This window comes from Calliphora vicina, chromosome 5, assembly GCF_958450345.1.
Source record: "Calliphora vicina chromosome 5, idCalVici1.1, whole genome shotgun sequence".
NCBI classification, from domain to species: Eukaryota; Metazoa; Arthropoda; class Insecta; order Diptera; family Calliphoridae; genus Calliphora; species Calliphora vicina.
Window position 1 is genome coordinate 60,030,807 of NC_088784.1, and position 22,490 is coordinate 60,053,296.

Below are 22,490 nucleotides of genomic sequence, written 5' to 3' on the forward strand. Positions count from 1 at the left end.
ATTTCAAATAGCATTAAACCAACTATATTTACAACACTGTTATTAATATTTTCCCTCATAAATTCCCATATACATTTCATATAACTGTATGTTGAATAAATTTTAAATTTATTGAATAAGGTTAAAATAATAATTTTTACAAAAAAGGTTAAGGTTTGTGTCTGTACTATTGGAATTTTCAACACCATTAGAATTCAACTAATGGTGAATAGGGTGAAAAACTATATATTTTAAAATAAAATTAGTATTCTAAACATGAAAATAAACATTCTGGTGTAGGCTAAGGGTTTAGACTACTGAACTGTAGCCGAACTACATCGGTTCGAATCTCAGTGGAGGCAAAACAATTTTATTGAAAAAAAAAATAAAACTACTTGAATAGAATAGTAGAAATGAATTTCAAAAAAGTACCAATATAAGTGCACTGAAATTTGGCCCTTTTTACCCATTTGTATTTGACTTCCGAATAGCATGTTGTGGATTCTTTTTTGTGTGGTTGGAAGAATATTTTATCTTTTTTTTATTTTTAAATTGAATAAATAATATCAAATCTCCGTTTTTATCCCGTTTTTTGTCCCCTTTTTGTCCCCCGTGAAGAAATAATTTTCAAAAAAGTACATAGTAATACGTACTATTTGAAAATAATAGTTCATGGAATTGTTAGTGAGAAAATACATTTTGATAAAAAAGTACCAAAAAAGAAAACAATTTTGAGGCCTTAGGAATTCGAATTTCAAAAAAGTACCAAAAAGATTTCTAGTTTTTATTGATCTGAGCCAGATACATTCAATATAATATTTCTATGTTTATTTATGTAGGAGATATACATGTTAACAGAGGGTTCTACGGGGACTATTTTTACCCCATATGGCCACTTGAATTTTGAATTTCAAAAAAGTACCAAACACCTGTCGGCTCTTTTTTTGATTACAGGCGGACGCATTTAAAATATTATTTCTAAGTTTATTTGTTTTGGAGATATAGAGGTACAGGTTTTACCCGTTTTTGCCCCATTTGTCCCCCTTAACGACCGAATTTCCAAAAATCCCTTCTTAGTGGATCTACATATTGTAAAAGGAACCCATTACCCGAATTTCAAGTTTCTAGCTTTAGCGGTTTGGGCTGTACGATGATGAATGAATCAGTCAGTCAGTCAGTCAGTCAGTCACGTTACTCTTTTATATATATAGATATAGAAAAACTGACAGCAAAAACCTAACTCTTGCAACAACAAACTACATGATAGTCAATGTATTTTGTTGTTGTATTAAACATATGATTTGTTGTATTTTTGTTTGACAAATTGGAGTGTCTCGTCTCTATGTATAATTCTCTATGACTGACAGTATTTTTTGTTTTATTCACCTAATGTTCCATTATAAAAGTATTTAAATATAAATTTGAAACTTTTTGTTCCCACTTAAATTGGAAGGTATATTTGATTTTTATTTATTATTTTGTTTGACTGGTCTACTTTCGAACTTCATTCAAATAAATGATTTCTTTTAAAAAATTTTCAGAACCCAGCCTCAAGTAATGACAACTTGTTACAAATAGCACAGTTTTATATGAAAATTCTTAGAATAATTATTAATTATTCCAAGGACAAAGTGAAAACATTTCCAGCCACGAAAGAATTTATTGAATTATATAATCTATGTCATCAGTAAGTTTAATTTAAAAATTTATACGTGATTAAATAAAAGATAATAGCTCAATTGTTTTCTTTTAGTGACATGGCAAAAAATGATAATCCCAAAATAGATTTATTAATTAATAAAGGTATATTTGATATACTTTTACTAATTTACAGCGAAAATGGTATGGTGGAGGTATGTTTTCGTATTAAAAATTTGGAATTGTTTTTGTTGAGTACAAAATTATTTTACATATTGAAAAATCTATTACAGTTAATTCTGCAACACCTTAAATATGATGTGGATAATTTTGAATCTTGTGATTTAGTGTTGGATTATCTTAAAGTCAACATTGAAAATTGTTGTAAAAATCGTTTAAATGTTAGACCACATGTAGATGTGCTATTGAAGTTATATAATTGTTTATTTGAAGGTAATTGTAATTAAAACATAAAAAAAATAATCTATTTTATAAATATTAATTAAAATATTTTGAAACCCCATATACATATCGAGGCACTATATTCAATACCCTCTAACTTAAATTTTCTGAATGCAAAACCCTCCATCTATTTAAATAATTGCTTTTTAATTTAATGATTTTGTATAATTTTCACTTGCAAAATATATTTTCTTACTAATTTGGAGATGCTGATTATGAATCTAGTCAAATGTTTTAAATTGATTAATGCTTTATCGAGATATCGCCCATTCAATGTTTATAAACATAAACATGTGTATATCCTCACCTTAAATTCAAACGGACGTACATTTTTATTTTTTTACAGGAGATGCAATAAACTTATAAAAATCAATAATAATAAAGTATTCTGGCAATTTCTTGGGTTTGAATATCATTTATAAAGTTGTAATTTTTGATCGAATGGGTATAAAAATTAGCGTGAGCATGTAGTTTGATAAAAAGAACCATAATTAATTAAAAACTCGATTTTAAATTTTTGTGTAGTTACGTGCGTTTGTATTTATGGTGACGATAATAAATGCTAGAAATGATCGATATAAAAATGCTAGAAATGATCGAGGTTAAAAAATAAATACAATTTAAAATGTATTTCTTACAATGCAAAACCCTCTATCTATTAATTTTATTTAAAATGAATTTTTGTGCATATAAAATTTATTTTTAATGAAATAATGAAAAATTTTAAAAATAAATTACATGTATAATTTAGCAACGACATTTATAATATATTCTAGAAGAATGAATTTAATATTCCTTATGAATAACCGAAATAAACAGTTGTTTTGCTCTTCTGAAAACTTATGTTTTCTAATATAGAGGACTTTGAATATAGTCCCTCGATATGTACATATATTTTTAAATATATTTATTTAAAGGACCTTTAATGTTCATCGATGGAGATAAATATATTAAAATATTGGAATATTTCGTTGTATTAACTGCTCTTGATTCTACCAATGAACTACATAAGAAATTGTGTGAATATGTATTGAATTCAAGTTGGATTCGAGCTTATGCCAGTATGGAAATCTTAAATATATACTACAGGTATTTATAATATTATAAACAAGTAAAATGCATAATACAAATTAAAATCTGGACAAGAAGTTTATAAATTTTATTTACAAGAATTACACACAAAATTGTTAGACAGTGCTTCATATTGTATTACCTCGTATTATAGTAACTTAATGCAATTGCATTATACAGTATGTTTCAAAATTCACCATGAGTGGCAAGGATATATCGTCCTCTTAATAAAACAATAGTGTATTCATGATGCTGAGTGGGAATACAAAATGTGGATATTTATGTTACTTTTTTATTCTAATTATACGTTTCGAATGAGCTAGATAGAATTCACATTACAATGAATCAATAAACACGAAACTCGAGACATGTTATCCTAAATGAGTTCTTACTTAAGGAATACGTAATAGTACCTTTTCTTTCTTCTAATTGGGGTGTCGAAGCGAACGGGGTCAGATAATACTCCAAATTTTTATAAGACTTTATTATACAATGGTATGGTATTCAGGCAGCCGTCCAAAACCTTAGTCTCGTACAGCTCACTTGGGTCCAATAATCGTTACCTTTGTTATACAAATATTGCATTATTTTTTTTAAAAATTAAATAAATGAACAGTTTAATTTTAATTGCCAGGAAATTATCAATATTTTCAAATGAGTTTGTATCATTCTTTATAAAAAGGGTTCCTTGCCTAGCCTGTGAAAGGCTGCCTGCTACATTATCTAAAAGCAATTATTGTAATACAATTTAAATCATTTAAATAAGTCTAAAGATATTTTTACATCAATTTGTTTTTACAAAAATTGAATGAATCATCAGAATCTAAAATACTCTTGTTCACTGTTGTTTAAATACAAATAAAAAGAAGTTTGTTTTTCATTTCTAAATTTTGAATTTTTCTACTGAAAATAGTTTAGAAGTAAAAACCTAAGAATAATTATTGCCGGTTTCAGATTCGATTAAAACCGAACACGAAACTCTACTTTAAAATTAATTCTGATGTTTCTTATTTTGACCCAAAGGTAAAATTTTGTAAAATACCACTTTGACCCATTTAAAGTGCTCCAATCGAGTCTAAATTTATAACCGACCCCCACTAACTTTGGCGTTCGTTTCATAATAAATAAATTTTGACCTTTGGGTCAAAATAAGGAACATCAGAATTCATTTTAGAGGTATGGTTCCTTGGGCAAAGTTTCTTATTTTGATCCCTAGAATACGATTTTCCTTGTCACTTGGGCGAATAAACTTTCTTGTTATTTCTCAGAATTAATGAAAGTGTGTTTATTATATTATACATATATAACAATTTTCAATAAAAATACACTTTTTTTAATTTCAGAAACATTTTCAATCAAGGCAAAAGTGTTGCAAATTTAAATTGTTTAGAATTTTGGCTTAAAATGTGGAACAAATTAAACAAATCCAATGACGGATTTAGACAACATAAAAAATTAATTGAAGTTTTACTTAAAACTACATTACTCAGTATTACCGATGCTAAACTACAACATTACCATTGCAATAAGTTGGAAAATATGGAAATGATATTATTAATATGTGACAAAGAAACTGAACAAAGTATGCAATATTTACAAACAAGTTTAGTTAAAAATCTAACGAAAATGCAAGAACGTCATATAAATGGTTTGGGGTACAGGGAATTGGTAAGAGTGTTTTACTTTAAAGTTTTTTTTTTTTTGGTTTAATTAAAAGTTTAGTATTTTATTCTTATTTTTAGCTAAACTTATTGGAAATTTGTGCCTTCAAACCACAACTACTAAATAATCATCTAAAAGAAAACCTTTTAGCGACATTTACTGGCTTATTTTCTTTATCACCATCAGAACTTGGTAGATTTCGAGAATTTGTGAATAAATGTTTAAGAATTTTCTGGTTAAAACAAGATAAGCTGCTTAATGAAAAACTATTAAAGTATTTAATGGGACACGAACAGCACTGTTGTAATATACAAAGTGTATTTTTAATAGAATTTGTGCTGAAACATAGACCGCAGTCTACTAAACTATTACAAGCTTTAAATACCTATAACAAACTAACAACTAGCATAATCAGTTTAATAGAACATGCCCCATTACATAATAAATCAATAGATTTCAAAGTTTTCAAAGACCTAAACAAGAACTTTAAACAATCAAGTAGCCCCCAGAGTGAGCAAGAGCAAATCAAGAAAAAACCACGTCTAGATAAAGGTAATTTTTCAAACATTAAATTTATTTTAAATGATCTGCACTTAAACACTCAAAAACTTTTAAATTTTGAGCACTCAACATTCGATGCTAAAGATTTTGAATTAATGCAAAAGATTAAGAATAATATAGACAAATGTTTAACAAAATAAATTTTACATCTGAGGTTTTTTTTTTATTGTTATCATTAAATATACATACATATTATAATATACAAAACATATTATACTTAAATTTTATATACAACATTTTAAGCTTAAAAATAAATCATTACAACTAAAATAAAACGGCAAGGCGCATTTAAATAATACATTCACAGTTTAAATAATTTACTAACTAACTAATATTGCTTTTGAAATAAAGCTATACTTATATTTTTACGTTGCAACGAATTTAATATCCGCTCATAACTTTCCTCCTCCTCTTTATTTTGTATTAATATGCCTAAGGGAAACGATAATTTGTAAAAAAACAATAATGAATTTGGTAAACAAACTATAAACAATGGTAAACAAACTATAAATGATCACTAGACTTACCGGCGAAACTGGCTGACATAAAGCACACTATACTGCCGACAATAAAAGCTCTAAAAGCAACTGACGTTATCAGACCTCTACGTTTGGGTGCCATAGCACCCAGCGAACCGATCAATATACCTAGTGAACTAGGATTAGCAAATCCACAGATTGCAAATGTTGTGATACCAGCACTGCGCGCCTGTAACGAGATGAAAAATAAAAATGAAATTAATTTAATTTATTAATAATAAGTTTTCACTATTAAATTCAGTGTATTATTTTTATTAACAACTTATTGCCTAAAATCGTCTTGAACTGAAAATAAGTTTACTTTTGTGTTTTTTCACACAATTTATAACAAGCTTATCAATCGATCACAGCTGGCTCTAACATTAATGCTACTTCTTCAGCCACTACTTCATCTACAACTGGCACTACACCCTCGGGTGTTTGCCCAGTAACGGGTTCATTCTGTCGTCACGGTCATACGTGCAGCCCTGAGTTATTATTTTTATATACAATGTTTTCGTCTGTGTTTTAGTTTCCGGTCCTAAATTTTAATCCTGCTTTGGTTATATCCACCTATAAATATCATTGATTATGCAGATGACATGTTCGCTTTTTAATACATAGCTACGCTGATATGTTCAGTAAAATTCTGTTGAAACGGTATGGTTTTATCTTAAAATTAATTCTGTACTGAAAAAATAATTTTCTTCCCCTTTGGCAAATTGCCTGCCGCACAAGGTATTTACTATACAGTTTTTTCGTGGAAATCGATCTTCTTCCATAAATGCGTTTTAATTGGGACTGTTAGAGGAACTGTTTCGACATGGCATAACTTTGTATTCACTTAGATATACGACTTATGAAGTTAAAAGTCTCTATCTAGCCTTCACTGGTTAACCAGTGATCAATCAAAATTATGCCTTGACTATAAAGTTTCTGTTTAAAACAATTGTAAAACCAATTTCGACATTTTGAATAAAATTATGAGGAACGGCCAGTAATTCCAGTATTGTTGTTATAGAGAGGACCCTATTGGACGCACCATAATATATATGAAATGGGAACATCCACAGGGTCCTACCCACATGTATCATTGGTTAAGAATGATTTCTAGAATGTCCGTTAAAAACACTTTATAAAGGTACAAAGCTACACGAAGACTTCTCTGTCCACAAAGGCTCTCGCTAGAGAACATTTAGTTTTAATGTTAGTAATAAGAATTTAATAATTATTGTTGGCCTAGGAAAATAAGACAGCTTCAATAAATTAAAAAACATACATATGTTCTCTGTCCACAAAGGCTCTCGCTAGAGAACATTTAGTTTTAATGTTAGTTATAAGAATTTAATAATTATTGTTGGCCTAGGAAAATAAGACAGCTTCAATAAATTAAAAAAACATACATATGTTAATGCTAATATTATAAAATATATAAAAAAGTGTCCCAGAAGCACACCAAAGCTAATGGTGAATATGTTTCATCGGTTTCAACCAGTGTTTAAAAAACTAGACTACAAGTAGCAGTACCAACGAAAAAACACAAGTAGTCTAGTTAAAAAATTAATAAAAACTCGGAGTCAATAATTACTACTACTACTGCTACCTTCACATTTTGGTAGCAGTAGTTGTAGTAGTACTAATAAAAGAAAAATTTAAAAGTAGCAGAGTAATTTATTTTCTATTGCTATTGCATTAGTTTTTTATTAATTCTGCTACTTTTAAAATTTAGTAGTAATAGAAGTAGCAGTTGAGGTAGTAGAAGAAGTAGCAGTTAAGTAGCAGTTGAAGTAGCAGCTAAGTAGCAGTTGAGGTAGCAATAAAATAAGTCAAAAATAAAAATCTTCAGCCAAAAAAGTATATTATGTGTTGTTGTTGTGAATGTATATTTGTGTATGTTGGTCGTGTTGTAAACAAAAGTTCGGCTTTTTTGTTATACACACAGAAAACACGATCTTTCTGTTAGCAACACGGACATCTGAGACGAATAAAATCGAATAATTCTTTCAAACTCTTTTCTTTTTTGACTACTTTTATTGCTACCTTAACTGCTGCATCAACTGCTACTTTACTGCTACCTTAAAAATTAAAACTCGATATAGAGCAGTAGCAATGATTTGTATTTTTATGCTACTACTCCATTTACAATTCATGTTTTATTACTACTGCTCTGTTAAGAGTTTTATATTTTGAAGGTAGCAGTAGTTTTAAAAAAACAAGAAAACGAAAAAAGACAAATGCTACTGCTACCGCTACATACACTTTTTTGAGTTAAAAATTTGTTAGTTATCGTAGCTTTTTAAACACTGGTTTCAACGTGGTGATTTTGACACGGAAGTTTGAAAACCACGAATTGGAGACATTACATGAAAATTGTTGTCAAACTCAACAAGAGATTGCAAAATCATTGGGAGCTACTCAATCAGCAGCAGACCTTGAAAGAGGATTTTTTATGTCTGAAATGCTGCATTAACTCTATAAAAGAAAATCAATTTTGCACCGAATCATTTCTTGCGTTAAAAATGGATCCATATCGATAACCCGAAACATAAGAGAATCATATGTGAATCCCGGCCAACCAGCCGAATCGACACCAAAGCCAAATGTCCATGGCACTAAGGTAATGCTCTGTATTTAGCTGGCGAAATCTTGCCAGACCATCACAGGGAACCTACACCGAACGTAACATATTCGTTTGAAGCGAGTATTGGCCGAAAAACTCTCAGAATATGCGGCCAGACATGAAACCGTAATATTCCATCATGACAATGCTTGGCCACATGTTGCAATACCTGTTAGAATAGTGTGGATGGGAAGTTTTGCTTCACCCACCTTATAGTCCAGACCTTGCCCCGTTCGACTACTATTTGTTTCGATCGATGCAGAACGCTCTCTCTGGGATACGCTTCTCTTCAGAACATAGTATTCAAAATTGACTTTATTCATTCTTCGCATCAAAAGATTAACTGTTATTTTGGCTCGTAATCCATATGTTGCCAGAAAGATGGGAAAAGGTTTTAGCTATGACCTTTTACCATCTTTCCAATGGTCAATACTATGAATAAATTTATATTGTACAAATTTTTTAAAATAAAAGCTTAGTTTAGAAGTGCGTTGGCGACTTATAGGATTTTTTTGGGACTTAGCACATGCTCTTAAATGGCAATGGAGTAACGTTTTGCTATCAGTAGTGTAGACCATAATAAATTTTAAAATTCAATATTTCCTTAAAAAAACGTGTTTATTTGATTAAAATTAAATAAATAAACTAATAATTTTGTAATTTAGACAAAAAATGGATTTAGCTCTTTTGTGTACCACAATATAATAACGAGAAAACTAAATAATTGGAAGGGTTTTTAAGCAAATGCTGTATTATTACTTATTCTAACGTTTTTTATTAAAATCTCAATTTTCATAAAAAGTTGACTTAGAACTAGAGTGTCCAAAAAACCGGCAAATTTGAAAAACCGGTTTTGATTATAGTATTTTAAAAAAACCGGTTAACCGGTTTATATTCAATTTTTATTTAATATGAAAAAGTTCTCCTTAAATTTATTTTTATTTGTGGACGCTATTGAGAAATGTGTAATGAATTGTGTACTAAATCTTTGGAAATTTTGCATTTTTTAATTCTTAATAATCTATATTTATGTAATTATTTTATATCTTTTACGAAATATTGTCAATGAAAATATATTTCATAAAAACCGGTTAACCGTCTTGCAAAAACCGGTTTGTAAAAAAACCGAAAAGTTTAAAAACCGGTTGACCGGTTTTCGGTTTCGGTTTTGGATACTCTACTTAGAACGTTTGCATACTAAGCTAATGAAATGCATAATTGTTCATCTAATAAACAGATATTTTTGATACCTTAGATACGAAGTATTATGAAGGAGTTTCACATACATATAATTTTATAAGGATCAACTTACCGATATTGCTTTGGAGGCTATTAAAACGCCCAATTTTTCGTATGCCACAAATTCATTGATTATCGACTTTGTGGCCACTACTTTGGCCACCGCATCACAATCTTCCCATGGCACACCCATGGCCCAAGCTAAAGGTATAAATAGTTTCGAGAATATCCATTCGAAATCGATATCATTTACACCCACCAACGTGCCAAACCAATTGACCACGGCATTTAGGAAGGCTACAAAGGCCACAAAAGCAATTATATTGGAAATTATGCCCAAAACAATTGGAACAGCATTACTGGCACCATTCGAGGCCGCATCCAAGATCGATGAGTCTTCACTGAAAACAACAAAAATAGCAAATTATTTAATGAGATCGCAGCTATGGTAAAAAACACAATTACTCACGATTTCTCCAATTCTATGTTATCCGATGTGGTTTTACTCTCCTCCGTTTCGGGCATATATAACTTTGATATGGCCAAAGTGGCAGGTGCAGCCATAACACTCGATGTTATCAAATGTGCCGGTGAAGCACCAAAACTCAAATATGCGGCCAAAACTGTGCCCGAGACTGTTGCGAAACCCGAAACCATAATAGAATGTATTTCACTAGCGGTTAATTTCTTAATATACGGACGTATTAGCAGAGGACTTTCCGACATTCCCAAAAATATATTGGCGGCAGCTGTGACACTCTCACACACTGTTGTGCCTAGGATTTGTTGTAAAATCCAACCCAATTTCAAAACCACCCATTGCATGGTGCCCAAATAGTATAGAATCGATATAAAGAAGCTAAAGAAGAATATCACCGATAATATGGCAAAAGCGAATACACCTTCATCGATGATGGTATTGCCATAGACAAAGCGACTGCCCTCATCGGAAAAGGCCAAAAATGTGGCTGTCTTATTGCCAATGCACTCAAATATGCTGCGGCCCACACTCCAACGTATACACACGATACCCAAAATAAATTGACAGGCTATACCGGTTATAACGACACGCCATTTGATGGCCGAACGTGCCGTAGAGAAAATATAACCCAGCAGTATGAAGCAGCAGGGTCCAACAAGTGAGGTCAACTTTTGAGGTTCATCTTTGGTCTCAAAATACAAAAAGATGGCCAGTCCTATCAAAAGCAAGCCAATTAAAACAGAAGACACAAATCTGTCAAGATACGAAAATGAGAAAGGATTTTATTGTTATTGTAGTGATTCTTGAATTTTAAAATCCTTTCTTTATATTGCTTACCTTGTTCTGCTGACTTTCATCCACCATTTATCAAGTGGTGCCAAGTAGTGGCGATGTAGACGTTTGCCCAAAGTGGGTTTAAAAATGTAATAGTAAATTAGCCCGAAATAGATGAAACCAAGAAATAACACCAAAAATCCATAACCACTACAGAAGCGCATTTCACACTGCAACTCATAGCCATAATAACATTGATCCTCTGCGAAAATCAATGCAAATATTGGAATAATTATTTTATTTAAATTTTACGTTTCACTTACTTTCATTTAGATAATAATGGGTGGCATAACCAAAATATGAGCCCACCGCTGCATGTAATATAAATAATAAGGAAGTTTTAAGCCACTTTTGCAATTTTGTTTTTGGTTTTATTTCTTTTTCTTTATCTACAAATTCTGCAATTTCAAATTCAGTCTTATAATTTTCAAGGCCATTTTCCAAGGACTATAAAATAATATAATAAGCATAATTGCATCTACATATATTAATGAAATTTAATATGATTTACCTCTTCGTTGGAAAAGCCTTTATTGATTTCACCTTCTTTTGATTCTTCCATTATACTAAAAATAATCGATTGCAAATATTTTATCAATTATTTCAATCAAATAGTTTAAGTAATTTTTTGCATTGTGTTATAAATTAAAATGATTTAATTTTTTCATCTATTAGTAAGTAATATACATTATTATTTTATACGTATGATAAATGTTTTTGATATTTATATTTACTAATTCCTTTTTATACCCTTAACCTTCGTGAGAAGGGTATATACAGTAGCCCAAGAAAGTCTACATACAGTAAAAATTATTATGTTACTTTAATTTAAAGCAGTTTTTTTAGTTTTTTTTTTGTGAGATATATAATAATACATGACCCAAAATTTCGCCGTTATTAGAGATATTGATTCTGAGTAAAATAACGAAAAAATTATTCTCGGTCACGCCTAGTTTTGGGTGGGCGGGGCTATTAAGTTTTATAATATTTTGAACATTAAAACCCAAAAAACCAAAAAAAAATGTCGTTATTTGACTCAGAATCAAAAATTCTAATAACGGTGAAATTTTGGACGTGATAGGAAATGTTGCTAAACCCGACTTAAGTGATATTGTTTTAATTTTTTTTGGTGTGAATTTATTTTTTAACAAATATATTTCATTACTTTTATCTTACAAATACAGCTTTCAACGAAAGAAATTTAATTTGAATTCCTGTATGTAGACTTTATTGGGCTACTGTATGTATAAGTTGGTCATTCCGTTTGTAATTTCTACATTTTTCATGTCTATAAATTGTTTTTTTCAATTTTCCCTTTTCTAATTTTTCCTATTCAAATTCAATGGGAAAAAACTGCCGGGGAATTTTTTATTCATAATTGGGCTGTATATATTCTGGATCCTTATAGATAGCGAAGTCGATTAAGCCATGTCCGTCTGTCTGTTGAAATCAACTTTCCGAAGACCCCAAATAACTTACATACACGATTCATACATCAATATCTATTCCGGCTCGGTTGCTATTTAAAAACGAGAAAATCGGTCCACAAATGGCGGATATACATATAAGGAAAAAAACCAGGATAACCTATATGGATATCTAATGATAGATATTTCAAAGACCTTTGTAATGACGTATATAAGACCATAGTAAGTTGGACCTACAATGGGTCAAAATCGTTTTTTCACCAAATGTTTTTTTCGTTAAATATTAAAAAAAAATTGGAAAAACAAAAAAAAAATTAAAATTTTAAAAACAATTCGAAAAAATGTTGTATTTCCAAAAAATGAAAAAACAACTTTGGAAAAAAAAATAAATTTTGTTTACCTAAGAACATTTAAATTTTTTATTTTGAAGTATAATTTGGTGAAGGGTATATAAGATTCGGCACAGCCAAATATAGCTCTCTTACTTGTTAAATTATTACTTTCTGTTACAATATTATAAATATGACTTAACTTATCATTTAGATTTTATGACAATAATTAATTATTTTAATTTAAAAAAGAACTTCTGATTAGATGTTGATTCGATTAATTGCTGCTAACTAATTGTTACAGTTTTAAACTTATAAAAGGGTTATTTTTATCATTCATATTTTCAGGGAATTGTAAATCGTTTGCCTATCTTGAAATATTATAAATTCAAAATTTTTTATACATACAACAATGTGTACATATCATTTGCAACATTTTACTATCCTACACCACCATGTAAAGCCCATGCTCTCGGAAGAAGCCCATGCTCTCGGAAGAGGGCATGGATTGCAATGACGCCACTGATCCAGCCGACACTGAAGATACCAACTCAGTCTCCGAACTAGTTGGTACATTCTTTGAACGGATGGATGAGGTGGTGGACGAGGACGCCCTCCTGAATTCTGACCAGGAGGACGCCGACGTCACTATTGTAAAAATGGAGCATGGTGAGGGTGACCCAGATAAACCTTCACCACTCTAAAGCAGCATCAGCTGCACTGCTCCTCCGAATTGCTCAGAACGGGGAGGAGCTAGTCATGGTCCAGGAACCTTGGGTCCATCAGGACCGTATCTGTGGACTATGTTTGAAGGGCTATAAGCTCTACTTCGCTAAAGGCGCAGGTAAAATTAGATCCTGTATATTGGCTAAAAGCTCTTTGAAAATCTTCATTCTGTCTGATTACAGTAATGAAGACACAGTAGCAGTCTCATGGGAAACTAATGAAGGCTGTTTGTTATGGCTGATATCCAGCTACATGGCGCATGACCACGGGGAGCATCCACCAAACGATGATATCCGTAGTGCTGTGAAAAAGGCGAATGAGTCCAGGATACCATTGGTTATCTGTGCTGACGCTAACTCGCACCACATTGTATGGGGTAGCAGCGACACCAACACAAGAGGTGAGAGTCTTTTCAGTTTCATACTTAATAGTAGTTTGGAAGTAGTTAATAGAGGTTCAGAACCTACCTTCATTGTTTCAAACAGAAGTGAGGTACTAGACTTAACACTTGTGAGTGCTGAGCACCACAGTATGATTAACAATTGGGCTGTCTCCGACGACTGCTCTTTTTCTGATCATCTATATATTGATTTCAATATCAGTGTAACTTATAGGAATGATAATACCATTCTAAATAGGAGGAAGACCAATTGGGAGTTGCAGAGTGATGTACTCTCCCGGTCTCTACCAAACCCGCCCACTATTGAAAATAGGGACGATATTGAGGTAGCAGTTGAGGCACTTACAGAAGCGTTCCAATCAGCTACTAATTTGGCCTGTAAGCCGAATATCTGCAGGGGTAGGAATAAGCCACCCTGGTGGAACCCTGAGATTGCACACGCAAGAAGGGCGTGTCGTAAATTGTTCAACGAGGCAAAGAGGCTGGGTAACTGGCCGGTATATAAGTCCTCAGTGAACCACTTTAAGAACCTTACGAGGAATGCGAAAAGGAAAGCCTGGAGGGACTTCTGTAGCGGCGTGGAAGGATCCTCTGAGACTAACCGATTACGTAAAATTCTATCAACTTCACCGGTTGTACCAAGCTATATCCAGAAACCCTGTGGTAGATGGACTCTGAATAGTAAGGAAACACTTGAGGTCCTATTAGATACTCATTTTCCAGGTTGCCTTCCAGTCGATGATGAGACTATGAATGGGGCTGCCGATTCTGTTGCTCCGGGTGATAACTCTGTTCCGATAAACAGGGATAGAATCCAATGGGCAATCAAAAGCTTCGACCCGTTCAAATCTCCTGGGCCGGATGGCATTATTCCTGCTGATCTTCAAAAGAACGAAGAAATAGTTGTACCATGGCTCATTAGCATATACACAGCGTGTATTAGATGGACCTATATCCCCACATGGTGGACGAGATGCAGAGTAGTCTTCATTCCTAAAGGTGGTAAGGCGACTCACACTAAACCAAAGGATTATAGGCCAATTAGCCTTGCATCCTTCCTGCTGAAAACCCTAGAAAGGGTGATTGACGTATATCTGAGAATGACCATTCCGTCGGAACTCATCTCTAAATCCCAACATGCCTACACCAAAGGCAGATCTGTGGAAACAGCTCTACATTCGCTAGTTGGCTCCATTGAGGAGTCGCTAATACATAAGGAGTATTCACTTGTTGCCTTTCTCGATATTGAAGGAGCTTTTAATAATGTCAGGCCCGATGCCATCCTATCTGCGATGGATGAACTGGGAATTGATCTATGTGTTCGCCGACTAGTCGAAAAGATACTCGGTTATAGAGTCATTTGTGCTACTTTAGGTGGTGTAAGTGTTTTAAAAGTGGCCAATCGTGGAACCCCGCAGGGGGGTGTTTTATCACCACTTCTGTGGAATTTGGCTATGAATTCCCTGTTGACCAGGATGGACAACAGAAGGATCAAGACAGTCGCATATGCTGACGATGTTGCAGTTTGTATATCTGGTAAATTTCTGGATACAATATCCAGTTGTATGGAATCAGCATTAAGTACACTGAGTGAGTGGAGTATTTCATGTGGACTTAGTGTGAACCCACAAAAAACGGAACTGGTTCTCTTCACTAGGAGGTATAAGATCGATGACTTCAGACCACCTAGACTGAATGGAATCAGTCTTGAGATTAGAGATAATGCGAAGTATCTTGGCATCATTCTAGATAAAAGATTGTCCTGGAATTTGAATATTCAAAACAGGATTAACAAGGCTTATGTAGCCATCTACTCCTGTAAGAAGGCAATTGGTACAAACTGGGGTATTATGCCGAAGGGTATCAGTTGGATCTTCAAAGCAGTTGTTAAACCCATCTTGTTCTATGGAGTGTTGGTGTGGTGGCACGCCTTGGATAATGCTACTCACCGTAAGGCTGTGGAACGAGTTCTCAGGACTATTGCGATACTGATTACAGGCGCTATAAGGACTACCCCCTCTAAGGCACTTTTTACTATCCTGAACTGGTTACCAGTTGATTTGATGGTGATACAAATGGCTCTCAACTCTGCTGTGAGACTAAATGCTGGATGTTCGTGGTATGGTAAAGATCATGGGCACTCTAAGATACTGAACTACTATGGGTACTTACATAGTAATGTCGATTACTGCATCGCAAAACCATTTTTCGATATGCATTTCCATATTAAGATCCCGAATAGGGATTCATGGCAGCGCGGACTCTTACCCCCTGATGATGTCATAAGGGTTTTCACTGATGGCTCAAAGAGGGGCAATAGGGTCGGTGGTGGTTTCTTTATTGAGAACTATGGGATTAAATCCTATTTCAGGCTACCTAACTTCTGTACGGCTCTTCAGGCGGAAATTACGGCCATTAAACGTGCATCCAACTGGCTGAGGTTTTATCAAATATCTGGTGATATATGTATATTTACCGATAGCAAGGCTGCCGTTAAAGGAATAGCGGGTGTCTTTACGACATCTAGGTTAACCGAGGAATGCCGGGTATCCCTTAATGAGATAGCGAGACATTCTAGGATAACGCTTATATGGGTCCCTGGCCACGATGGTAATCAGGGTAATTGTATAGCTGACGAACTGGCCAAAATGGGGGCGATGATGGATGATGATGAGATCGACCCCTTTTCTGGTATTTCCCTTGCTATATGCAAGATGGCTGTTCAGCGGACACTATATGAATCTGCACAAAGCAGGTGGACCAATGAGTCTTCCTGTGTTACAACGAGGTCTACTTGGCCCGTATATGATGCCAGCAGGACGAATCTACTTATGGAATTTCGTCGTGAGCAAATAAGGCTAATTGTCTCCTTCATTACAGGACACTGTATAATTGGGACACATGCTAGGAGATTGGGCCTACGGTATAATGACTACTGTAGGAGCTGCCATAATGAAGAAGAGGATGAGACGGTGTCACACCTATTCTGTCAATGCCCGGCTCTGATAAATCTGAGGGAACGTATCTTCGGAACACCATTCCTATCATGCTTAGATGAGCTATCAAGGATAAGTCTTAGACGAATCTACTCTTTCATCAGAGAATCTGGTTGGTTTAGCCTGGAAACAACGGACGTATAATTAATACCAAGATGTTTACCCCTTGGGTATCACAATGGGATCAGTTTTGAATGGACCCAAGTGAGCTGCTTGAAGAGTGGCTACCCATGGAACCTAACCTAACCTAACCTACACCACCATAATGGGGAGGATATAATGCGTTTGTGCAGATGTTTTTAACGCCCAATATCAGAATCACTTTCTGAGTCGATTAAGCAATGTCCGTCTACATAACATTTTTACGGCAGAATTAACTATCATATGGCGATCGGTCCATAATTAGTCATAGCTCCCATATAACCCTGTTTTGCTTAGTATATGGTATTATATGGTATGGGTATATTGATTTTGTCATTTTGTTTGTAACACATCAAAATATTTTTCGAAGACTAACATTAGTAAATATATTCTGGGTCCTCAGAAATTAGTTATGTCAGTCCGTCTGTTGAAAACACGATAGGGCCGAAATGAAAGAAGTTAGCTGGCTGAAATTTACCACGAATACTCGCCTGATGCTAGAAGCATGAAATTTTAACTGTCCCAAATAGATTCACTACTATGGGAATTTTTGGAAAATAAAATGTTTTCCTAAACTTATATCTTCTAAACTAATACAGTAAGAGTGTTATATTCGGCCGTGCCGAATCTTGTAAACCATCAATATGTGGGTATGCATTAGGGGATTCAATTAATCGGGTTTCTTGTTTAATCGATTAATAATCGGTTAATTTTAAATTATCATACATTGGAGTCCTTTTTGGATTTTTTTTTTAGATTTTTTAATACTTTAAGAGTTTCGTTAAGTTCTGATAAAAGACTCGTTTCAGTAATATCTACCATGTCATCCACCAACTCATTAGGACAAAATTCATCATAGAACATTCTAGAAAAAAGGTCATTTCCAAATTCCTTAGTTTCAGTTTTCAAAAAACTATTGCTAGAAGGGAATGAGTTAAGAAATAAAATTTTGTGTGTTTAAAACTATTTCTATATAAAGAGCAAAAAAAAAAAAATCGGCTAATCGACACAAATTAATCGGTGTATTTGTAATTTGAAAATTCAAATTTTTCGAACAGTTAACCGACCAAAATTAACCGATTAACGGTTAATCGATTGAATACCCTAGTAACATACATATTTTTCTGATGTATGAGTTATATGCGGCTTATGGTCAATTATGGACCAATCCTCACAAAAGTTGGTAGGAAGATTTAGGTTCATATAAAACTTGTTTATATCCAATTTCATCGCGATATTAATTATAAGACAATTAGGAATGTTAAAGACATCCTAGTCTACAGTATAATTTCAGCGTACTTAAAACTAATTTTTGCAAATTGCCGCATAATCAATAAATTTATTACATTTGTATGGGTACTAGCTGAAATCTTGATCCGATAATGGCCATTTTCAATACCTAACAAACCTTATTTGAGATATCCTTTGTTTAGGACGATTTTCTATGCTATAGTGTCTTAATTGGTTTAAATATATCCTTGTGGTATCTAAAAGGTAATTTTTTATTAGTAGGATGAAAATTTAGATGTCCCAGAGTGCACGAAATAGTTCCTGTTTAAAATTTAATTATTCCATTTTTGTAAAATGCCAAAAATTCCAAATAACTAATAATAAGCGGTCCATTATTCTCGAGAATATAAGCGAAAAACTGTAGCCATTTTAATTTTTTTAGCGTTTTCTCTATATTTTCATCATTTTTATATTCCCTTGATTCCTGACAAAAAAATTCGGGTAGTTTAAATTCCGGGGAAATTTGTACCGGGAATTTCAGGGTTAAAAACCCTAGTGCCAACACAGGGATACTAAATTCCTTATATTGGACCATGAATATATCGCCCACTGCACAGTGGTGGTTAGAAACCTTTTTTTTTAAATAATTCGGTATCTTGGGAATTATGTGAGATATTGTTACGAAATATGGTTTGAGCTGAGGTGTTTTCGAGTTGATTTACGTTTGTTCATCTTCCTAGCGCTAATGAGGGCCAGTGCCTAGCCCCTCAAAGTTGGTCACCTCGGGTATCAAATTTTTTACAAAAATCCATTTATAATCCGAATGTGCTGAAATTTTAAATATAAATAGTTATACGCATCCAAAGTTGGAACTTGTAAAAAGGGTTCCACAAACCTTGCCCGCTTTGACATATTTGTCCGTTTTTTCATATAATGCGTTCAAAATCTGTTACACCAAAATTTCTGTTAAGTCGGTATGTTTTTGAATACAAAATTGACATTTTATATGTTAGAACATTTTGTACGCATTATATGAAAAGGTTTGTGGAACTTCTGAGGAGTAAATAAAGGTTTTTTATATACATATGTAAGTATTTGATACTGTTGAAAACCTCAGGACTTAAGGATTGATATTTTAGTTTTTTAAAATTTTATTAAAATTAAATAATTCTATAAAATTTTGGGACGCCATTTACCTTAAAAACTAAAAAATTATAATATTTTGATTTTCCACGAATAAAAATGTGAAATTTGAATTAATGTAAAATTTTAACGGTGCATTTGATGCGCATCTGTGATTAGTTTGCGATGCTCATGCAAATCAGATGATGCTGATGCGCAGACAATGCATCAGCCATTTTTGTGATGCTTGTTTGATGGGTTTTTGCGCATCATATGTTTCACTGTTGCTTTTTAGAACTCATGACATTTGCAGTGTTGGCAACTTTTGCGTTTTAGAATGTACTGCGCATCAGATGCAGCGCAGTGATGCATTTCCGAAAAGGCCCATTGCCTCATTTTATATAAATTTGATTACACGATTGTTCTAGTTTACGGCAACTCAGAGAAACAGCTGTTGTGCTAGATGTCAAATTTTGTTTTTTTTTACATAAATGGAAAAAAAATCTATTTGTGAAAAAATTAACTAAAAAAAGAAAATTGCGTCGGCTTTAATTATCGTATAAAAAAATTAATAAAGAAATGTTAAAAGATGTATGGGGGTCAGGGAGTGGCTCACAAAAAGAATATTTCATTTACAAAAATGAAATACAAATATGGATCTTTTTTGTGGATTGGTTCTTTGCCTTTTTAGAATTTTTTACTCAAACCGGGTGATATGTCCGCTTAAATGAGCCAAATTTGTCTTTACACGCTTTTGCATTAAGTTGTCTTTCCGGATCATATAAAAATTCTGTATAGTCCCGAAGACATTTTTTTCTACAAAAGAAAAAATATATTGGCTTTTTTGGGAAAAAACGTAAAAAATACGTCCCTTTTTACAAGTTCCAACTTTGGATGCGTATAACTTTTTATCGGGAAGAGATAACTGTTAACAAGTTTTTCTTATTTTATTTAGAATTTTATCGCCAATATAGCTGGGGGGTTACTCTCTATTGCGATGCGAAAGCAATTTGGATGCGAAAGGTAAATGCGTTAAGAATACAATTTTGTACTCTGTATCGTCTACGCAAACGCTTTCGGAAAAAGAAGCAATACTGGCACCACAAAATAAACAATAGCGAAGAATGACAAAATGAAATGTCAAAACTTGTAAATAAAAACATTTTAAACTAATTTTTTGTGCGATGCGAAAACGCAATAAAGGGTACCAATTGTACCATTTTTCGTTCGCATCGCAATAGAGAGTAACCCCCCTGATATTTAAAAAACCATCAAAAGATCGGAAAAAAATAAATCAATAAACCTGAATATCTCTTCAACTAATAGAGATATCCTACACTTGTAAGCATATTTTTTGTAGATCTTTTCAAGGACTATATTTAAAATTTCAGCTCATTCGGATCATAAATGGATTTTTGACGATTTTTTTAAAAAATTTGATACCCGAGGTGACCAACTTTGAGGTGCTACCCTCTAGGAAGCTGAACAAACGTAAATCCACTCGAAAACACCTCAGCTCAAACCATATGAAATTTCGTAACAATATAAACACAGTTACCATGATACCGAATCATTTCCAAAATAAAGTTTCTAAACCACTGTGCACTGCTATGGAGATAAATTACAAAATATATTTTTGAAATTTATTATAATAGAAATTTATATTTAATTAATTTTATTTTTAATTTTCACTCGAAATCATTTTATTTGTCCATTACTCATTGGTATCATTAAAGTTGAAGAAGATCATCCAAGATTTGTTTATTTTTCACATAAAACTTTGTTATATTTTTATTTGTTTTAAAGAAAATTTAGTTGTTTTTTTAAATGAGGATATTTCGCTTTCTTGGGAAATCAAAAAATTATATTTCCACCTCGTATTAACGATTGTAAACTTATTTTATATACAAATTTTTACGGTAAATTTTATTAGTATTTTTATTTAAATTCAAAAATTAATTTTAAATGTATTGAATCTTTAATAAGAGCAATTAAAGTTAAATTCAATATTCATTGTTTAATATGTACATACATATGTATGTATTATATCTGTAGTATTTTTTTTTAAATTTTAAATTAAAATTCTTACACGTTTGTATTTTTTTTTTAATCAATTAACGCTTTGATTAGAAATTTGAAAATGAATTACACTTGTTGCTGCAACAAGTGTCAATATGGCACTAATTCTCAATTGTATTGATCGGCCATTATTAGCGAGAGGTTTCCAGTTAAAAACCTCCTTTACCTTGTCTTAATTTCTTTGTATTTTTTTAATTTTTTTGACACTTTATGATTTATATAATCTAATACAAATGTGTTGGAATGTAGTACAATTTTATTAAAAAAATGTACTCTATAATACATAGATTAGATGAAACATAACGTTGGTAAAAGATATCCAAGTTTAGAAAAAGGTTTGAAAGGCTAAATGATCTTATAATTATTCTCAAAACCTCGTGTAGAGTAAATATTCATAGTAATTGTAATGAAATATCAGAGAAATTGTTATATTATTTAGAAACATTTAGAACCTTTAATTTTTTGAGAAATAAATTCAAGTGTATTACCATTAGTAGTCGGCATTTACCTATAACACAATACTTTAACCAGCATTCATCTATAGTATATCTTATCGTATTTTAGCTAATAAATGAAACGTTTCAAATACTCGAAAAACTCGAAATTTTAATAACCCTATTGACGTGTGTAATACATTTTTAAGTTGTATTTTCTTTTAGCTTTTAACAGTTAGCTAAATTTAAAAATATTTATTAAAATTAATTTACTTTTGTTTATACCAATTCGCTTCTGATTAGTATTTATTTATCTGTACTTGTATTTTGGCATTTCGTATTGTTTATAATCTTATCGTCCGATTTTTTCAAGTATCATGTCGTTTACACTCGTCTAATAATTCGTAGTTTAATGTCAACAATTATAAATGTAGGTTCGTAGAGATAAAAAATGTGCATTCATATCTTAACAGTTTCATTAAAGAATCTTATCAAAATAGGTGAATTTGAGTATTCACAACATGATGCTGATTTCAATTCA

At 32.3% G+C, this 22,490-nt stretch overlaps 2 protein-coding genes across 5 annotated transcripts in view; one reads left to right on the forward strand and one right to left on the reverse strand.

The window, feature by feature from the left end:
- LOC135959728 (uncharacterized) overlaps positions 1-5,671 on the forward strand; it is an 18,045-nt gene extending 12,374 nt beyond the window's left edge. Inside the window, exons 5-10 of the mRNA XM_065510756.1 lie at positions 1,521-1,666; positions 1,733-1,832; positions 1,911-2,070; positions 2,997-3,168; positions 4,494-4,818; positions 4,893-5,671. Of these exons, the coding sequence (XP_065366828.1) occupies positions 1,521-1,666; positions 1,733-1,832; positions 1,911-2,070; positions 2,997-3,168; positions 4,494-4,818; positions 4,893-5,513 (1,524 nt within the window). The 3' untranslated portion in view covers positions 5,514-5,671. The remainder of the gene's footprint in view (positions 1-1,520; positions 1,667-1,732; positions 1,833-1,910; positions 2,071-2,996; positions 3,169-4,493; positions 4,819-4,892) is intronic.
- Positions 5,501-22,490, reverse strand: part of CNT2 (Concentrative nucleoside transporter 2) — a 23,022-nt gene continuing 6,032 nt past the window's right edge. For 3 of the 4 annotated variants that reach the window (XM_065511970.1, XM_065511971.1, XM_065511973.1), the window contains exons 2-8: positions 11,577-11,631; positions 11,329-11,512; positions 11,069-11,267; positions 10,220-10,984; positions 9,824-10,151; positions 5,901-6,081; positions 5,501-5,805 (exon numbers count right to left, since the gene is read on the reverse strand). In XM_065511970.1, the coding sequence (XP_065368042.1) occupies positions 5,702-5,805; positions 5,901-6,081; positions 9,824-10,151; positions 10,220-10,984; positions 11,069-11,267; positions 11,329-11,512; positions 11,577-11,627 (1,812 nt within the window). In that variant the 5' untranslated portion in view covers positions 11,628-11,631 and the 3' untranslated portion in view covers positions 5,501-5,701. Of the gene's footprint in view, positions 5,806-5,900; positions 6,082-9,823; positions 10,152-10,219; positions 10,985-11,068; positions 11,268-11,328; positions 11,513-11,576; positions 11,632-21,525; positions 21,618-22,490 lie in introns of those variants that run through there. The other variant, XM_065511972.1, reaches the window with a different exon arrangement.